At 44.2% G+C, this 16,387-nt stretch overlaps 2 protein-coding genes across 3 annotated transcripts; one reads left to right on the top strand and one right to left on the bottom strand.

Moving 5' to 3' along the window:
• Window positions 1-843: 843 nt before the first annotated feature.
• On the bottom strand, window positions 844-11,595 carry LOC136753851 (zinc finger protein 135). Of its 2 annotated transcripts, XR_010817471.1 has the most exons (6): window positions 11,545-11,595; window positions 9,435-9,734; window positions 3,912-6,168; window positions 3,610-3,757; window positions 3,345-3,414; window positions 2,990-3,202 (listed from the first exon to the last, which is right to left on the bottom strand). XR_010817471.1 is itself a non-coding variant. In XM_066710237.1 (3 exons), the coding sequence occupies exons 1-3, from the start codon at window positions 11,549-11,551 to the stop codon at window positions 1,645-1,647; spliced, it is 1,065 nt and encodes a 354-aa protein (XP_066566334.1). In that variant the 5' UTR covers window positions 11,552-11,595; the 3' UTR covers window positions 844-1,644. The 2 variants fall into 2 exon arrangements, 1 of the variants encoding a protein (XP_066566334.1); XM_066710237.1 differs by lacking the exons at window positions 2,990-3,202; window positions 3,345-3,414; window positions 3,610-3,757; window positions 3,912-6,168 and adding an exon at window positions 844-2,402.
• Window positions 11,596-11,734: 139 nt separating this feature from the next.
• Window positions 11,735-15,971, top strand: LOC136753833 (zona pellucida sperm-binding protein 3). The gene is made up of 9 exons (XM_066710222.1): window positions 11,735-12,903; window positions 12,990-13,108; window positions 13,192-13,295; window positions 13,387-13,564; window positions 13,704-13,824; window positions 13,913-14,004; window positions 14,251-14,351; window positions 14,571-14,705; window positions 14,928-15,971. Exons 1-9 carry the CDS (start codon window positions 12,550-12,552, stop codon window positions 15,032-15,034), a joined length of 1,311 nt encoding a protein of 436 aa, XP_066566319.1. The 5' UTR covers window positions 11,735-12,549; the 3' UTR covers window positions 15,035-15,971.
• The last annotated feature ends 416 nt before the right edge of the window (window positions 15,972-16,387 follow it).

The raw sequence follows: 16,387 nt of genomic DNA, 5'->3' as shown, positions 1-16,387 counted from the left end.
TTTATATGATTTTTAATTATTAAGGGTCCATTTAGGTATAATGCCACAGTGGACCACATTGAAGTCTTAAACTCCAAACCCAAAGTGCCACCATGTTCTCTTGAAACTCCCAATGCCTACAGATATACAGTATTTTAAGCCAACACAGAACCTAATTGCACCTGGAATAAATTATGGCCCAAAACCACTTTGTTGCTTCAGAAAAAGCAAAAATGCTGTATTTTTTGGAGGTCCCACCATTAGCCGTTCATTAGTTCGCCTGGGATTAGTCATTAACCGAAGCCGAATAGCTCTTTAATTACGTAAGGCCCCTTGCCCTTGCCATTACCTGAATAATGAGCTTTGAAAATGTTATTAAGAAAGAAGCGAATGACTCGCTACTGATTGCACACAGATCCAGAGCTCAGTCACAGCCTTTCCGAATGTGGAAAATCAGATTGAATGCCTTATTAACATTTTCTAATTAATTCCTGATTATTATTTTTTCCTCGGCATCTAAATCTCATGTTAAGTACAGTAATGAAAGGCAATCTTGAAGGTTGTGATTGATGCTCGGAGTGAATACCTTGAAGTGCTCAATTTGCCCATTATAGTCACGACGGTGGTAATTAGTTGGTCAGTAATATCTCTATAATGGAATAGCAGTTCCTCGGGTTGCCTTAAAATTGAATGAAATTAGTCTTGGTTATTAAGCTGGTTTTAATAAGATGTGTCAATCAATCAGTGATTCGGGGCCCCGGGGAAACTAAATCTCGCTGCAGGTGTATGGCACAAAACACAACACATACACAAGGAGTGCAAAGTTTCAGGTGAGTGCGATTACAGGAAACAAACTGTCCAAGGTACGTTTCAAACTCTTTATTGTACAGCTTTTGTTATTCATGTGGTAGTTTGTTTTCCTTTTCTTTCTTTACAGTCGTAATAAAGTCACCAACTGTTTCCTTTCAGCTGGTTTGAGGCACTGGAGACACATTATAACATAACTTAATTTTATTACTATTATTGACAAACAGATTTGGTTTGTTTCACCCTAGGGTGCAGCTGGGAGACCTTGCACGATTTTTGCGTTAAACGCTTTCTAACAGTTACACATCGCTACACCCTTCATCTAGACTTCTTTGTTCTGTAGGACAGTTTTTTTTTTTTTGATTCTTCGTAAAGGTCGTACAGACCCCCAACCAGTGCTGCAGTGTAGAGTTTCTGAGTGCCGGAGCCCAGGATTGGCGTAACCGCTCTCCGCAACATACGACATGTATCAGCACTGCGCAGAACAATGGCCGTTGTTCGGACAGTGTTTTCTGGGAGGCATACGGACTGACCCTGAGGTGATCCACACGGGAAATCGAGGGACAGCTGTGAGAAGCTGTATTGACAACTCACCACTGTGGGAAGAAATGAGACAACTTCTTGCTCAGGCGAGAAAGAGGACAGGGGTTCTGCACAGGGTTTATATGGCTCAGTCTACAGGTTTCCCTCATTCCTTCCGCCTTATCCAGCTGCCGCTGTTCATCTGCAAAGACCAGCCTCCATTTGTCCATATTCCAACCCTCCCATAAAACACCGTCCTGAGAGTAGAATGATGCTTTTCCTCCCCATCAACACACCACAGATCCAATCCACACTTGGCGTCTCTCTCCTGGAAGGTCAGGGGAACTGCGCGGGGTCACAGAGGTGTCCGTTCAGATGGTAGGCGTAGGCGAAGCGGTCTCCGCACTTGCCACAGCGGTAAGGGGTCTTGCCGGCGTGGGCCCGGCGGTGGTGCATGTTGAGGGCCCCTCCGTGGATGAACCTCCGCCCGCACTCGTTGCAGTGGTAGGGCATCTCCCCCGTGTGGATGCGCTGGTGTCTCTTGAGGGCCCCCGACTGGTTGAAGCTCTTGCCGCACTCAGCGCAGCTGTAGGGCGTCTCCCCGGAGTGGATGAGCCGGTGGTTGCGCAGGTGCTGGGCCCGACTGAAGCTCTTAGGGCAGACAGGGCAGTGGTAGAGCCGCTCCCCGGTGTGCATCCGCTGGTGGTATTTCAGGGACACCGTGGTGCTGAAGCTGGCGCCGCACTGGCCGCAGCCGTAGGGCGTCTCCCTCACCGGGGCACTCTGCCGGATCTCCAGGCCCCCCGTGTCCCTGGCCAGGCGTCGGCAGGCGAGGCACCACAGCCGGCTCTCGTTGGTGTGCACGCGCTGGTGGGACTTGAAGTTGCCCAGCTGTACAAAGGAGTCCCCGCACTCGGGACAGCGGTATGGGGGGTCCCCCGGTGGCAGGGCGGGCCGGGACAGGGACACGTCCTCCTGACGGAAGAGCTGCCCGCACTTGGTGCACTGGTGCTCGGCCAGCTGCTCCCGTTTAGTGAGAGTCTTTGCTTGTGCTGATCCTTCAAGGCATTCAGCCTCGTCCTGCTGAGAGCCGACTGCAGGACAGAGAGGGAGACAGGGTTACTCTTCTAAAAGGACAATGTCTGTGTGTGTGTGTGTGTCATTCTCCCAAAACATGTACCTCTAGTGTTACATCAGTAAAACATTAACCATCATTCTCGTGTGTTTTTTTTTTATTAAATGCCTTATCTAAAAGACATCTGTATGAAAAAAAACTAAAGCAGCCAGCTACATTTTGTGCAGGTGGCATGTTTTTACCAACACCCCCATGGTTTTGACTAGAACAAAGACACCAAACAGGTGTACAAGAAGTATATAAACAAATATCTTGTGTTCTTGGTTGCCTGTTCATTTTAACATATCAACACTGTCTGGATGTCACATTTGTAAAAAGGTGTGGGTATGCGTTTCATTCTCTGGCACACCCAACATAACATTTTGCTGCCTGTTTGCGTTATTGATCATTTCTCTCTGCTGTTTTGCCGCTGCAGACTTGTGAAACAGTGAAACGCTGCATTTGTTACCCAAGTACGCTTGAGATGGCTATTGTAACAGAAACGGCATATTTGTTAAACAAAGACACCACCACAACAAACTTAAAATAAGAACACGAACAAAAAGCTTTTCATCACAATTAGATTTTATTCAATATCACAAGATTCGTGGCCACCAGAAATGTTCCCTTAATGAAATAACAGGGTCCTCCATCACGTTAATAACTTGTTTCACTGGAACCCAAGATACGTCGTCGTTGTGCAGTACGCTCCCCCTGCGACGCACAAATGTAACTTTCACTTCCAGGAGTTTCCCCATCTTCCTTGAACAAGTTCAATATCTGCAAACAACAGATGGTGGTCAGTTTAACAGTTTTTTACTGGAGTAAATATGTATATAATCATAGGGCAATGAACAGAACTGATTTCAAACAATAGAAACCTATAAATGTGACAAAAAAGAATAATTTTAAAGTTGTTTACCTTTCTGACATACTTCTTTGACCGTTTGCCAGCTATGAATTCTACTTGCACCCATCGTCCCACAGTCATCCTGCAAAACGAGACATTTAACTTTAATTAAAGGAAGAAAATTGAAGTTTTCACACTAGTTGAACAAAGACAACATTCAACCTGCAATAATAATAATAATAATAATAATAATAATACAGTAAATGCCAAGACAGTAAAGAATCCCATGGCATGCCAATCAGCACATAAATGCTCTTAGAAATTAGAAAGTGCATACCTTTCCAACTGTGAGCCATCTGATTCCTGATCGGTAGCAGAACAGCCATCACTCTCACTGTCGCCATTTGTGATCAGGTCAACAGGATGGGTCTTTGTTTGCCTCTGGCTGATTTCAGCAGCAGCTGGGTCTGCAACATTGAATGAAACTGCAAAAGTAAAAAAGTAAAAAAAGATTAAATGAATAATAATTCTTAACATTTAGTAAATTAGATAGAGCAATTAAACAACAATTGATACTATAACTGCAGTAACACATCACACAAACTACAAGGCATCAGTCTTAAAACCAAAGATAATTACCGTTTGTCGCAGTTTGGATCACACTGCAAGCGTCTTCGAGATCCATGTGTGCGTTGTTGCTCGCAGGGGGCTGCAGTGCGGCCACTGGTTTCCTTAATTGCGACGGGCGTGTGTGCCTTCTACTGGCCAACAATATGTGAATTCTCACAATTACTGGCACTTTCAACACATGCCTGACAAAAGCATGCCAGATGTCAAGCAATTATGGTCCCTTTCCCACCAGACTTGATGTGGTGGAAGTCTCTGGTTCCGGGTGTCATCCTCAGTGCCCTTTCTGGACAGTGGTGAACGATCTCCTCAATTGGAAGCCACATGATGTCCTGAGGAAGTGCTGGCAGGATTCAGATGGCTGCTTGTTCAGAGGGCAAGAGATATAATAAGATAGAACAAGTCTTCGGCACTGCGAATCACTGCCGCTCTCCGCTTCACAGCTTGTGCTGCGTGGTCTTTAAGCACCGCTGCCTCTCCACCGCACGGCCCCTCGTCATGGTGGGATTCAAAGTACACGCCCGATGGATCTGAAGACCAAAGTCACGCTTGCTTGAAGCCACATCAGGGAAAGGACCTGTGGATTTGTACAGCGAATGGCAGCCATCTGACCACAGGAAGATCTGGTTGAAATCCAAGCCTCGCTCTTCCCTGAGATGCACGATCGCATGATGGTCGTGAACCTCACCCTCACAAGTATAGTTCTCCGCAAAGTCCATCACCATGATAGCCGCCCTCTCTGGGTACGGATGCTGCCGTTGCTGGGTTTCAAAGACTCTACGTTGCCACTCCATGCGGAACAGGTGTTCGGACAGAAAGGATACCTCTCGTAGAAATTCCTCGATCAATGCCTTGACCCACGTTCTTGGTGGTCCACCTCCCCCAGGAAAATTCACAGATGTGTGCGATCAGGGGCGATAGCTGGTCCTCAAGCTTGCGCACATGACAGTTTTTGCATTGCCTGTACATGCACTCTTTGTTGTTGCTGCCACACACAGACCATTCTAGGGCATGATCGACATGTCTGATGCATGAGCCACTGCTGATCTGTGCGGCAACACTATTCAGAATTGGCACAACGCTCAGAAAGGCACTGCCTCAAGTGTGCGGTCAGCATCCTGCGGACATGTTGCGGACGGCATTTGGCGAATAGCGAGGAGGTTGCAGCTCCACCGCCTGCCACGAACTCTTTGTGCCTTGGTCTCCTTACAGACACGTTTATTGTCTGGCAAAAATGAAGCCTGGCTTTCGATGGAAGTCTCCATCTGTCCGCATGTTTGGTCCAGTTCTCTCTCGCGCAGTTTGCTCTGCATGCTGTGAAGCTGGACAGTTTTCCTGTACATTTAAAAAGCGCTGTTTCTCTTCGGTAGTGAGCTGCCATACTTCCGGCAAATGCGGGTGAGGATTTCTCTCTCAGCTCTAGACTTGGTGTCGGTCATCTTCCTCCACTCGTGTATAGCTCTGAGGCAATGCTGACTGATTACTACCCATCTCTGAAGAGTGTTTTTCTGTCTGGGTGCACAGTTCTTAGCTACATGTTTGTCTGGGGCAGATGGTAGTGAGGCTCGTGCCCTAAACAGTGCCCATCTCCTGGCACCTGGCTCCTGGGCTTCTGTTAACATGGCTGTCAAAGTGGTTTTCCCGAGGAGTCTTTGTTCCTACTGACCTTGTCCTCTTCGGAGTTCCTCTCGCGGTGCCAAGCCGCCCAGCTCTTTCAGCTGCTCGCTGCTCTCAACGCTTTTCATTAATGCTCTGTCTTTTCTGGAGGCTAATTTTTTCTCTCTGCTTCTGTTTCTTTTCCCTCCATTTAGCTTTCTGGAACTCTCTCCTCGTGTCACGCCAGGCCTTGCCTTTCCATTCTTCCGGTTTCCACGAGCATGTTCGTCTGGTGGTCTCGTTTGCTTCTGTGCTTCCACAGCTTCTCTTTTTGCTCGTCTGAACTTTGCCATGCGAAGCCTTGCCTTTTCATTCATCTCTTTTCTTTTCTCATCATCTTGTTTACATGCAATCCTGTACATTTTACAACGAACGAAGCTCTCTTTGAGGTACTTTTGATATTTTTCTAGATATTCTTCTTTCAGTCTTTGTCTGTAGGCTCTATGTATTTCACAGCGTGACTTCTTTACCATGGCGGGAGCAGATTGTGGGAGTTTAGCTGTTTGTAGCTCTACAGGCCGCTGCTGCTGTGGTGTTGCACTTTCCTTATGCAATCGCTTGCTTCTTCTCTCCTGGCTTGTACTTTGGTCATATGAATACATGTTGATTAAACCTGTAATACATTATGAGACGGAAAAAACGTAAAAGTTGAAATCAAAACGACCATGCAAAGCTCTCCATAATAAACACTTACATTTTTAAATTGTGTGATTGAGTATACAAGATGATCTAGATAATTGCCTACAGAGGCTGAATCTATATACATAATACAGACAGGTAACAAAGGAAAAACCTGAATAAATGAGTGGAAGAACATGACAAATGCAGATGCCTCCAAACAGGTGTACTGCATGATACAATTAAGCAATTAACATCCTGTCATGCTCTGTGGCGTGTATATGAATGCTGACCAGGCCCAGCTGACCTTGATTTTGGATCAAGATGGCAAGAGGAAAGGATCTAAGTGACTTTGAAAGAGGGGTCATTATTGGGGCACGGATGGCAGGAGCTTCAGTCACACAGACGTTCAACTGGCTCGTGTTCTGGACAAGTGGGACAGTGCATGTGTGGGACACCAAGAGAACGGGACAGGCCTGATTGCTGGACCCCTACAGTGAGGGGGGGCATTATGCGGCTCGTTTATGCTGTGGGGGGCATTTTCCTGGCATGGTTTGGGTCCACTTGTCCCCTTAGAGGGAAGGGTCACTGCAAATAGAGGCAGTTCAGAGGAGAGCAACCAAACTTAATCCAGGTCTGAAGTGAATGTCCTACTGAGAGACTGAGGGAACTGAACCTTTTCACCCTGGAACAGAGGAGACTACGTGGGGACTTGATCCAAGTCTTCAAAATCATGAAAGGCATCGACCATATCAGACCAGAGGAGCTTTTCCAGATCAACAGGGACACACGCACCCGGGGACACAAATGGAAATTGGGTTACAAGGCATTCAAGGCAGAGAACAGGAGACACTTCTTCACACAGAGAGGCGTCACAATCTGAACAAACTCCCCAGCGATGTGGTTGAAGCTGATCACTTGGATCACTTAGTTACTAATGGACACCAAATGAGCACAATGGCTCGAATGGCCTCGAATGGTTTGTACACTTTCTTATGTTCTTAAATCATGACAAAGTGATCACCTTTATCCTATGGTGACACATTTCTATCCTGATGGGAGTGGTCTCTTCCAGGATGACAATGCCCCCATCCACAGGGCACGAGGGCTCACTGAATGGTGTGATGAGTATGAAAATGATGTGAATCATATGTTATGACCTTCACAGTCACCAGATCTCAACCCAATTGAACACCTATGGGAGATTCTGGACCGACGTGTTAGACAGCGCTCTCCACCACCATCATCAAAACCCCAAATGAGAGAATATGTTTTGGAAGAATGGTGTCCATCCCTCCAGTAGAGTTCAGAGACTAGAATCTGTGCCAAGAGCATTGAAGCTGTTCTGGCGGCTCGTGGTGCCCAACACCTCACTGAGACACAATTTTGTTCTTTCCTTTATATTTGTCACCTGTCTGTAAGTGTATAATAACTTGTAAGATAAAACTGCATGTTTCATGGTTACAATACATGATGGTAGTTAAATGAGGTCGGCTAAATCCTGTACATTCACCCGTTGTGTGTATTAAGTTTCATCAGTAAATATAATATGACTTTGCTTAGTAACTTTCATCTCAGTTGTAACCAAGATGTCTGCCACCATGAGTCTCATTTCAACAAAGATACTGGTCTCTCAGTATAAATATTACAATATTTGATTTCAAACTAATCACCATCACATCTGAAATAAAGACGACCGCCCCGTCTGTAAACGAGTGGTGCATTGTGAAGAAGGAAGTTTCTCAAATTTTCCGATTCTTGGTGATCATCTTTGCCCAAAAAAAAAAAAAAAGTATAATTTGCCGTATTAATTACACATTTTTGAAACAATGATTCCACTACATATTCGCACATGTAATAATATATCACACACATTCCTACAGGTAACGACCGCAATCAGGATGCTAGCACCGCGCCTTCTTGTTTTTGGATGAGAACACTGTGTTTCCCGACCGAAAAGTGTAAAAACATTAAGATAATCATTGCCAGAACTGAAAGAGAAAGTCTTCAAGTATTATGGTTTAAGTCTGAACCAAGAATAACTCTGACAAAAGCAACAACTATGTAAAAAAACCTTCATAGACACACAGATTCACAATATAGTTACAGAAGCAAAACTATCTACATTTTACGCTCCAATAAACTATGAAGACAAAGTTAAAAACACATTTGTGTTAAAAAATAATTGCTGAAGCTCTCAACTTACCTTACAGTCAAACAAAGCCAAGCTTTTTTTTCTGACTGAAGTATCTGTAGTAGCCTGAATCACAAATGATACACTATGCACAAAATCGCTTGCTCCACTGCTGACACAGAGTAACCCTTCAAAATTTAGCAACTATAATTTTCCCGCCAACAGGAGGTTATTTATAAATGCAGATTAAATGGTCTTATTGGATGCCGAGTGCAAGAAAATACGTCCCTTTCAGGCAACAATCGCACAAGATTTCCGGACACGGCGCTCACAGAAAAATCATATTTTTAATTGCATTACACTGCACGCATTCTTATCAAAGTTTTTACTAAAATGACCCTATATATGTGTGTTTCTATGAATCTGATAATATATCACGACTCTTTAGTTCCTATTCAATACTACGGTGGGCAAAAAAAAAGTGTGCTTAAAGACACGTTTCAAACGCGATGAGGGGAAAAAATAGTAAATAGCAATCTAAACATTTTATTGCGTTACCAAATAGTAGGTTATTATATCATTTTAAATTCTGTTCATAATGAATAAGGCAGACAATACTTTGGAGCCATTTTAGTAAAAAAAAAATACTAATGTTTGTGATAACTATAAAGAAATCGACAAAACGGCGTCTAAAAACGTTTCATGATCAAATTAATTTCACAAAAATGGTAAGGATTCCACAATTGACACACTGTGTGTTAAGATATGCATTCATTTTTAGTTTTTTGAAATGATCGCCAAGTTGGTGAGCGGCCTCAGTGGTACATGTTCTGGGAGAATGATCCATATGTATTTATATAACAAGTGTCGATATACAGAGAAACATTTCAAGAGAATTAAATGCCTGAATTTGCATTTTACTGCCACCTGGAGGCTCCACAGATGAGCTGCCGCTCTAGCCTGCCTTTGTGGATTTCTGACAGAGGAGCAGATCAGTTATCAGGGTGACTGGAAAGTCTCTTGAAACAGTCTGTCTACAATGTGGGATTTCCAAGACTGGGATTGTGTCCACTGTGTCCACTGTTTCAAGCAGCTGTTGTGTTATTAGAGGACAATGCCATACTCACCAGCGTCCGTCCTGCAGAGGTTCCTGAGCTCCCTGCCGTGCCACTTCTCCTCAGCCCCGTCCTCTGGATCTCCGGGAAACTGATCCACCGCCGTCTCCTGTTTGACGCACTCCTGTTTCACCACGCAGATGCTCCCCAGCTCCCCCACAGTCTCTGCAATTTGGTGATGTTCCAGATCGGGCGTCTCCTCCTTCACCGTCACGTCTCCCAGCTCAGAGTCCTCTGTTTTGAGATGCGTTTCCCTCCCCTTTTCACACCCTGGACTGGGTTCCTCCTTGATGTGGACGGCCATCTCCTCACCTGTGCAGAACATGCGGCACACAGAGTTGGAAATTTGCACAGCATTATGTGTTTCCTGCCATATAAAACACATCTTCACAATTCAATAGCAGCCCATACTATTTTTACTTCATGAGTCATTAAAAGCCTGTTTATATACACAAGAGGATAATTATATTTAGGAAATGACAAAACAAACTGGCAGACTGTAAGAGAACAATGCAATGGCTGATTAATGATATAAATAACAAACTATGAAGCTGTTCATTCGCTGTTGACATACGCAATGCATCGCAGCAATTCTCTGGATATTTGGACCACACAGAAATGATCCGAAAAACTATTGGGGCAAGTGACCCAATTAAGCCCAACAAAATCTAAGTTTTACATGTTTTCTTATAAATGTGAATTTCTTCCCAATACAATTGGGATTAAATCCACTGAACACTTTAGTAGATTTTGTAATACATTTACTAAATTAAAACACATCTGGAACAGAGGAGACTATGTGGGGACTTGATTCAAGTCTTCAAAATCATGAAGGGCATCGACCAGAGGAGCTTTTCCAGATCAGCAGGGACACACGCACCCGGGGACACAAATGGAAATTGGGCTTCAAGGCATTCAAGACAGAAAACAGGAGACACTTCTTCACACAGAGTTGTCACAATTGGAAAAGTGGAAAGTCTGTAGTGGGCTTATATAAGGTACATATGTGGCCCAAATAAGCCCACAAGAGTTTTAACAGTAAATACTTCAAATTGTATTGATTAAGCACTTAATACTTTATAGATTATTGAATTCAGACATCAAATAACCAATCTAACAAATTAAAATCATATTTTTATATTATCTGAGACTAATTTCCATCACATGGCATTGTTGCACTTGTAGAGGCAGTTTGCTCTGCTGGTGTGCTGGCTGCTGGGGTTGGGGCCGGGGCTGCTGGGGCTGTGGAAGACTGCACAGGTGCTTCAGGAAAAGTCACATTCCCTTACCACAAGCATGCAGATTTAAATTGGACGTGTGACATTTGTATATTTGGCAAAACACATAGCCCAGTGGTCTCTAACCCTAGTCCCGGAGAGCCCCTATCCAGCAGGATTTGGAGGTCACCCTTCTATCACCAGATTTCAATATTTAAATCAAAGCAACGAGGCAGGTGGTTTGGTAAATTCAGTCATTTAGAAACCACTGGCGCAATCCTCTGAATACTTTCAGGTTTCAATAATTCCCTTAATTGATTAATAACTCCCATGTGTCCCCAGTATTTAGAAACTGGTGATTAAGGGGATCTACAAGATGAAGTGGATTGGGGCTCTCCGGGACTAGGGCTGGAGACCACTGACATCCTGTATAATAAAATATCAAACAAACGCTCGCATGTAGCGTCTCTGTGGTGTTGTGCCCTACATGCTCTCTGGGCTTGAGCTGTTGAGTGATAATATATTTGTTGCTCAAACTCACAAGCTTTCCATGAGAAGGACTTGCTCAGCCAGGCAGATACAAGTTGCTCTTGTTTTGTTTGTCTTTGGTGCAGATCGTTGTTTCAGAGCTCCGAAATTAAAATACAATTTTAGCCTCCATTCTCGTGGAGGAATTACCGGGTTAACTAACATCCGATTACTTAGTCGAAATGAGTGAAACCAGCTACGAGGCCCAGTTCAGAGAGCAGAGACATGATGCTTTTGTATTTTGTATACAAACCACTAATTAAAGTGCTAAGAAGTCAACCGGTTAAAGAGTTTCGATTACCCTTTGCATTTATTTTTTCTGTCCACACTGCGTGAAATGCACATTTAAACGCTATAAAAGGTCAAATCTCACTTACTCTCCATGCTTTGTTGTTTTCTGTTTCCGGGACAGAGCTGAACCACGTGTTCTGGACCCGCCCTCTCCGCCGTTCATTGGCTCCGTCGGCGAGTTCAGTGAAGGACGTTTGACTGCGGATTGGCTGCAGAGACTGTCAGTCAATCAGTGGCCGAGCCGTGTTTTGATCTACAGTAATATTAATTATGAATGTGTTTCTCACTAACGCGTACATTGGTGTGAAAACGGACACGTATAAGGAAAGTAATTTATTTTACTTTGCAATAAAATGCATAAAACCAGAATGATGTACGTGTAAATCGACTGGGTGGTACAATGTATCACGTTTCATATCTTCTAACTGTTTCTTCCGTTAATTGACTTTCTCTGTAGTAACGGCAGCGTTTCTTCTTCATAATAATAATTATTATAATTTCAATAACTGACCCAAAGCAACGCAGTGAATGGTAACATTTCCTTTCCCCAGAGCTTTGCAAACGTAGTTTTAAATACTCCTTTTTTAAATTGAAGGGGTAGGCTAATGAATGTCTGGTTACTTTATTAAATATATAGCTTTTGAATGATTATATGAATACGACACACATACAAAACATCCATCCATCCAAAACAAAACAAAGACGCTGACAGCGATATTTTATAAGGTTGTTTTCTATTAATAAAAACACAATGAAAAACGTTCAAACGAGATGTAAATGTAAACACCACTCACAAGTGTCATAATGATACTTGTTTGGAAATTAATTTGGCTGCCTACATTACAAGCATATAAAAAAGAAAAAATGTATTCATAAATATCATCAATTATGTATTAATGTATGCCTTATTGTCACTTTATTAATCAGCCTTTACTGGCGCAGTGCCTTCTGGGATAGTGGCGGACTGGTCGCAACGTGGGAATGCGCTGCTCCTAGGAGCCGATTGGACGAGCCGAGTTTAAATAGCGAGGCGGCAGCCCACGCTGCTCGGTGACCTTGCGTTGAGTTGTCTGTGTACAGACGCCAAAGCAATGGCCAATTATGTATTTTGTGCGCTTCTTTTGGCTTTTGCCCATGCAGCAGTAGATCCACTGTCTGATCTCTTTGGGCCGGTAGCCCCCCATAAAGGTTTTGTTCTGCGATTCAATGATAACTCCGTAGTTCCTTCGGGTCTGAGTTTGGGTCATTCGACGACTGACTCGGTCGCTGTTGACTGTGGTCCCCAAGAAATTGAGGTGGCGGTCAATCGGGATCTCTTTGGAACCGGGCACCTGGTCAGTCCTGCGGATCTCACTCTGGGCGGCTGCCCAGTCACTCGCCAGATGGGCGGTACTCAGATGCTGCTGTTTGTGGCTCAGCTGCAGGATTGCCGGAGCCAACTGACGGTAACGCAAAGTGAATTCTCCCTGAACTCAGAATCTTCATTGCCTGTTTTATATGAAACTCTGCTGAACTCGTCTTGTCCTACCAGATGACTGCAGACACGTTGACATACCACTTCTCCATACTCTACAAAGCCAGCCGTCTTGGGAACTCGCCCATCGTGAGAACCGATGACGCCACCATTGGCATCCGTTGCAGCTATGAAAGGCTAGTAATGAGTATACTAGTCTTAATTTATTGCAACTTGCAGTAATGCTTCATGCCTATAGCTCTGTCCTCTTCCCTGTTAGGAAGCACAATGTGAGCAGCAATGCCCTTAAGCCAACATGGGCTCCTTACACCTCCACCAAGTCCTCTGAGGACATCTTGCAGTTCTCCCTGAGACTCATGACTGGTCAGTATAAAGCCCTGTATAGTTACTGCTTGGGGGTGGTTGCTTTAACTAGCTTCTCATGGTCTGCTCTGAGACTTGTTCTGCTTTCCAGATGACTGGCGTTCCCAGAGGCCCACTCCTGTGTATCAGCTCGGTGAGGTGCTCCACATCGAAGCCTCGGTGCTGCAGGCTGGCCACCTGCCACTGTGGCTCTTTGTGGACAGCTGTGTGGCCACGCTAGTTCCTGATCCATCCTCTAATCCCAGATATGCCTTCATTGGGAACAGAGGGTGTGTGGTCCCTGTAAATGGTGTATTTGTCTCCAGGGCACCAAAGCCTAGCAGTTTTCAGCTTGCAATAACCTTTAGGAGCTGGCCTTCACTAATTCACTAATTTGTGATTTAACCACCCGTGTTTTCTCCCCTGCAGGTGTCTGATGGACAGCCGAGTGACTGGCTCGGACTCAGTCTTTGTGTCTCCTAGAGCTGAGCACAGCAAGCTGCAGCTCCAGCTGGATGCCTTTAGGTTCCAGGGGGACTCCAGGAGCTCTGTAAGCCCATCTCTGTGCAAAGTTTTTTTTTTTTTTAATCTTTATTTTTGTGGTTGTTTCTTAAACTTGTACTTTAAACCTTGTCCAGATCTACATCACCTGCCACTTGAAAGGAATTCCTGCCTCCCAGAATCCTGACACTCGCAACAAGGCTTGTTTCTTCAATCAGGGGAACAAGAGGTGTGGCATTAAATTGCTTTTGCTCCCATTAACTCTTGGCCTGTTCCACATCCAAGGGGATGAATAACTTTTTCCCTAAAGGCTCTAAATTGCAAGTGGTGTGCTTTTGAAATCTGAACGTCTTGGTCATGAACTTGTAAAATACACACCAGAAGACCCTCCAGGAATTGGATTTGAGACCCCTGCTGTACATGATTGTCTACCACCACAGGATGTATGTGGATTACCGGTGTCTTGTCTCAGCAGATGGGTGTCAGTGGATGGGAGTCCTCAGTTGTGCCGCTGCTGTGAGTCTGCGGACTGTGAGGCGATGGCACGCTCGGGCTGGCGAGGCAGGAGAGATGTGGGTAAGGGGCAGCTGCACAGGAACTGTGCTGTTACTCAACCATGTATTGTCCTCTTCCCCAGGGGCTGGGCTGTGCCTTGTTGGCCTAGTTGGTGATGGTGTGAGATGATGGTGTGTACAACTTCTTTCACACCTTGTTACTGGTGCACTGTCCCCCTTTCTGAGCTCTCCCTCCCCCTTGCTTTTGCACTTAAGGAGCCTAACTTGTCTCTTCCCCCAGCTGGCTTGGGATACCAAACCTGGGAAGCTGATGCTGTGCTCGGTCCAATTCTCATTGTTGGTGGAGAGGAGACCCTCTTGCCTGAAGAGTTTGTGGCTTCTGTACTGATGACGACTGAGGATGAAGAATTAAAAGGTGAGGAGCATTATATTCACATCTCTGAATCCTATGGCTTTATCTTGTCCTGGTTTTTATCCTGAACAAGATCAGCAAAATCTGTGCTGCTCCACCGATTTGGGATCAGTGTGAACGGCAGAATCTGCACTAGAGCTGGGGATGAGTGTTAATCTGTCACTAACTTGACCTGCAAGATGTTTGTATGTTTAGGAGTATAACCCTGCCCTGTGTTCTTTATAGACGTCTCTGCAATGACTCTGATTCTGCTTGGTGTGGGGACTGCAGTGGGACTGGTTGGCATCATCGTCCTGGCCTCCATTCTGTGCACTAGCAAATCTAAAATGTAAAGTGGGGGGGGGGGGTCTATAATCCTTTTAAAACCCATATATCGTATACATTTTCTAAACTCGTGCCGGTTTCAAAATTTGGGTCTAAGGAGGTGGATTTCTGCACCCGATGGAGAATGTGGTTTCTTTCACAAGACCCACCTAAAGGGTGTGAGGCTATAGAAAGCACTTTATGCCGTGCTTCTCGGCTACACCGGTTTTGTCCTCTTGCATTTAACTGACGTTGGGGACGTACACTAGTCAAACTACTACTGCAGGCTGTTTTTAAAGTAATCTGGACCAAGTGTCGGAGCCTTTTAATTGTGAACAGTTTTGAGTATTGAGGTACTTTCATATTAACGGCACTCTGATACTGAAGTCTTGCTCATTAGTGATTGAGTGAGATCCTTCCAAGCCCTACCACTTGTTCATTTAGTTGCCGTTTGGTGCATCGGCCACTATCAAATGCAAGACTGCTCTCTGGTATGATTTGCACTTGTTTACATCGGTGTTGATAAGCAAAAAATAATGGAAATGTTAAGAACCAGTTCTGTAATGAGCAGTGATATTCAAGGTAAGGTTGATGCTTTTGTATTTGTACTGGGTGTACAAATGACTAATTAAACTGCAAGAGAAGTTGAGAGTTTAGATTTCCCTTTTAATTGATAGATATTTAAACAGTTTTTATAATAAAGGCAAATATCACTTTGCTTTGTTTTTGTTGAACCATGTGTTGACCTGACTCCACCTTCGATTGGCTGTCAGAGTTCAGCTAAGTACACCCGACTACAGATTGGCTGAGTCATAGATTTAGACAATATTGGTCTGCTGTGTATGGTTTCACACCAACACTTATTTGTGTGAAAACAAATGTCTGGAAACTAATTGTATTGTGTGCACTAAAACCAGAATGATGTAGATGTCAATACTGCAATAAAGTAAATACTCCTTTTTCATATCTTCTGACTTTTCTTCACTTCAGTGGCTTTCTATGTAGTAATATGCCAAAGCTGATATTAACCCAAAGAAATTATGTAGTTTTAATAATAGATTCAATGTGATGGGTATTGGGTGTCTGGTTATTTTAAGTAAATGTATAACTTTTCAATTAAGCCATTAAAACCTGCATGCTTACAGCAATGGTTTTATTAAAAACAAAACCATACTCTAACTCTGACCACAATAACCTGAATATGAATTGGGCCAAATACAGCCTACATCACAAGCAATGGAATCTGGGAAAAGTATAATGGGAGGACTTCATTCACAAGGCTGTGGTTGAATGCATGCATTGTCAATGACCTCAATATAGGCTGATCATGGACCAGGACTTGCTGGTCACGAGCAACCTATGGGCCAGGATTCTGAAACCGT

The sequence above is a fragment of the Amia ocellicauda genome, chromosome 1, assembly GCF_036373705.1.
Source record: "Amia ocellicauda isolate fAmiCal2 chromosome 1, fAmiCal2.hap1, whole genome shotgun sequence".
Classification (NCBI taxonomy): Eukaryota; Metazoa; Chordata; class Actinopteri; order Amiiformes; family Amiidae; genus Amia; species Amia ocellicauda.
Note: the sequence above shows the minus strand (reverse complement) of the source record. Positions and strands in the feature narration are given on the sequence as shown.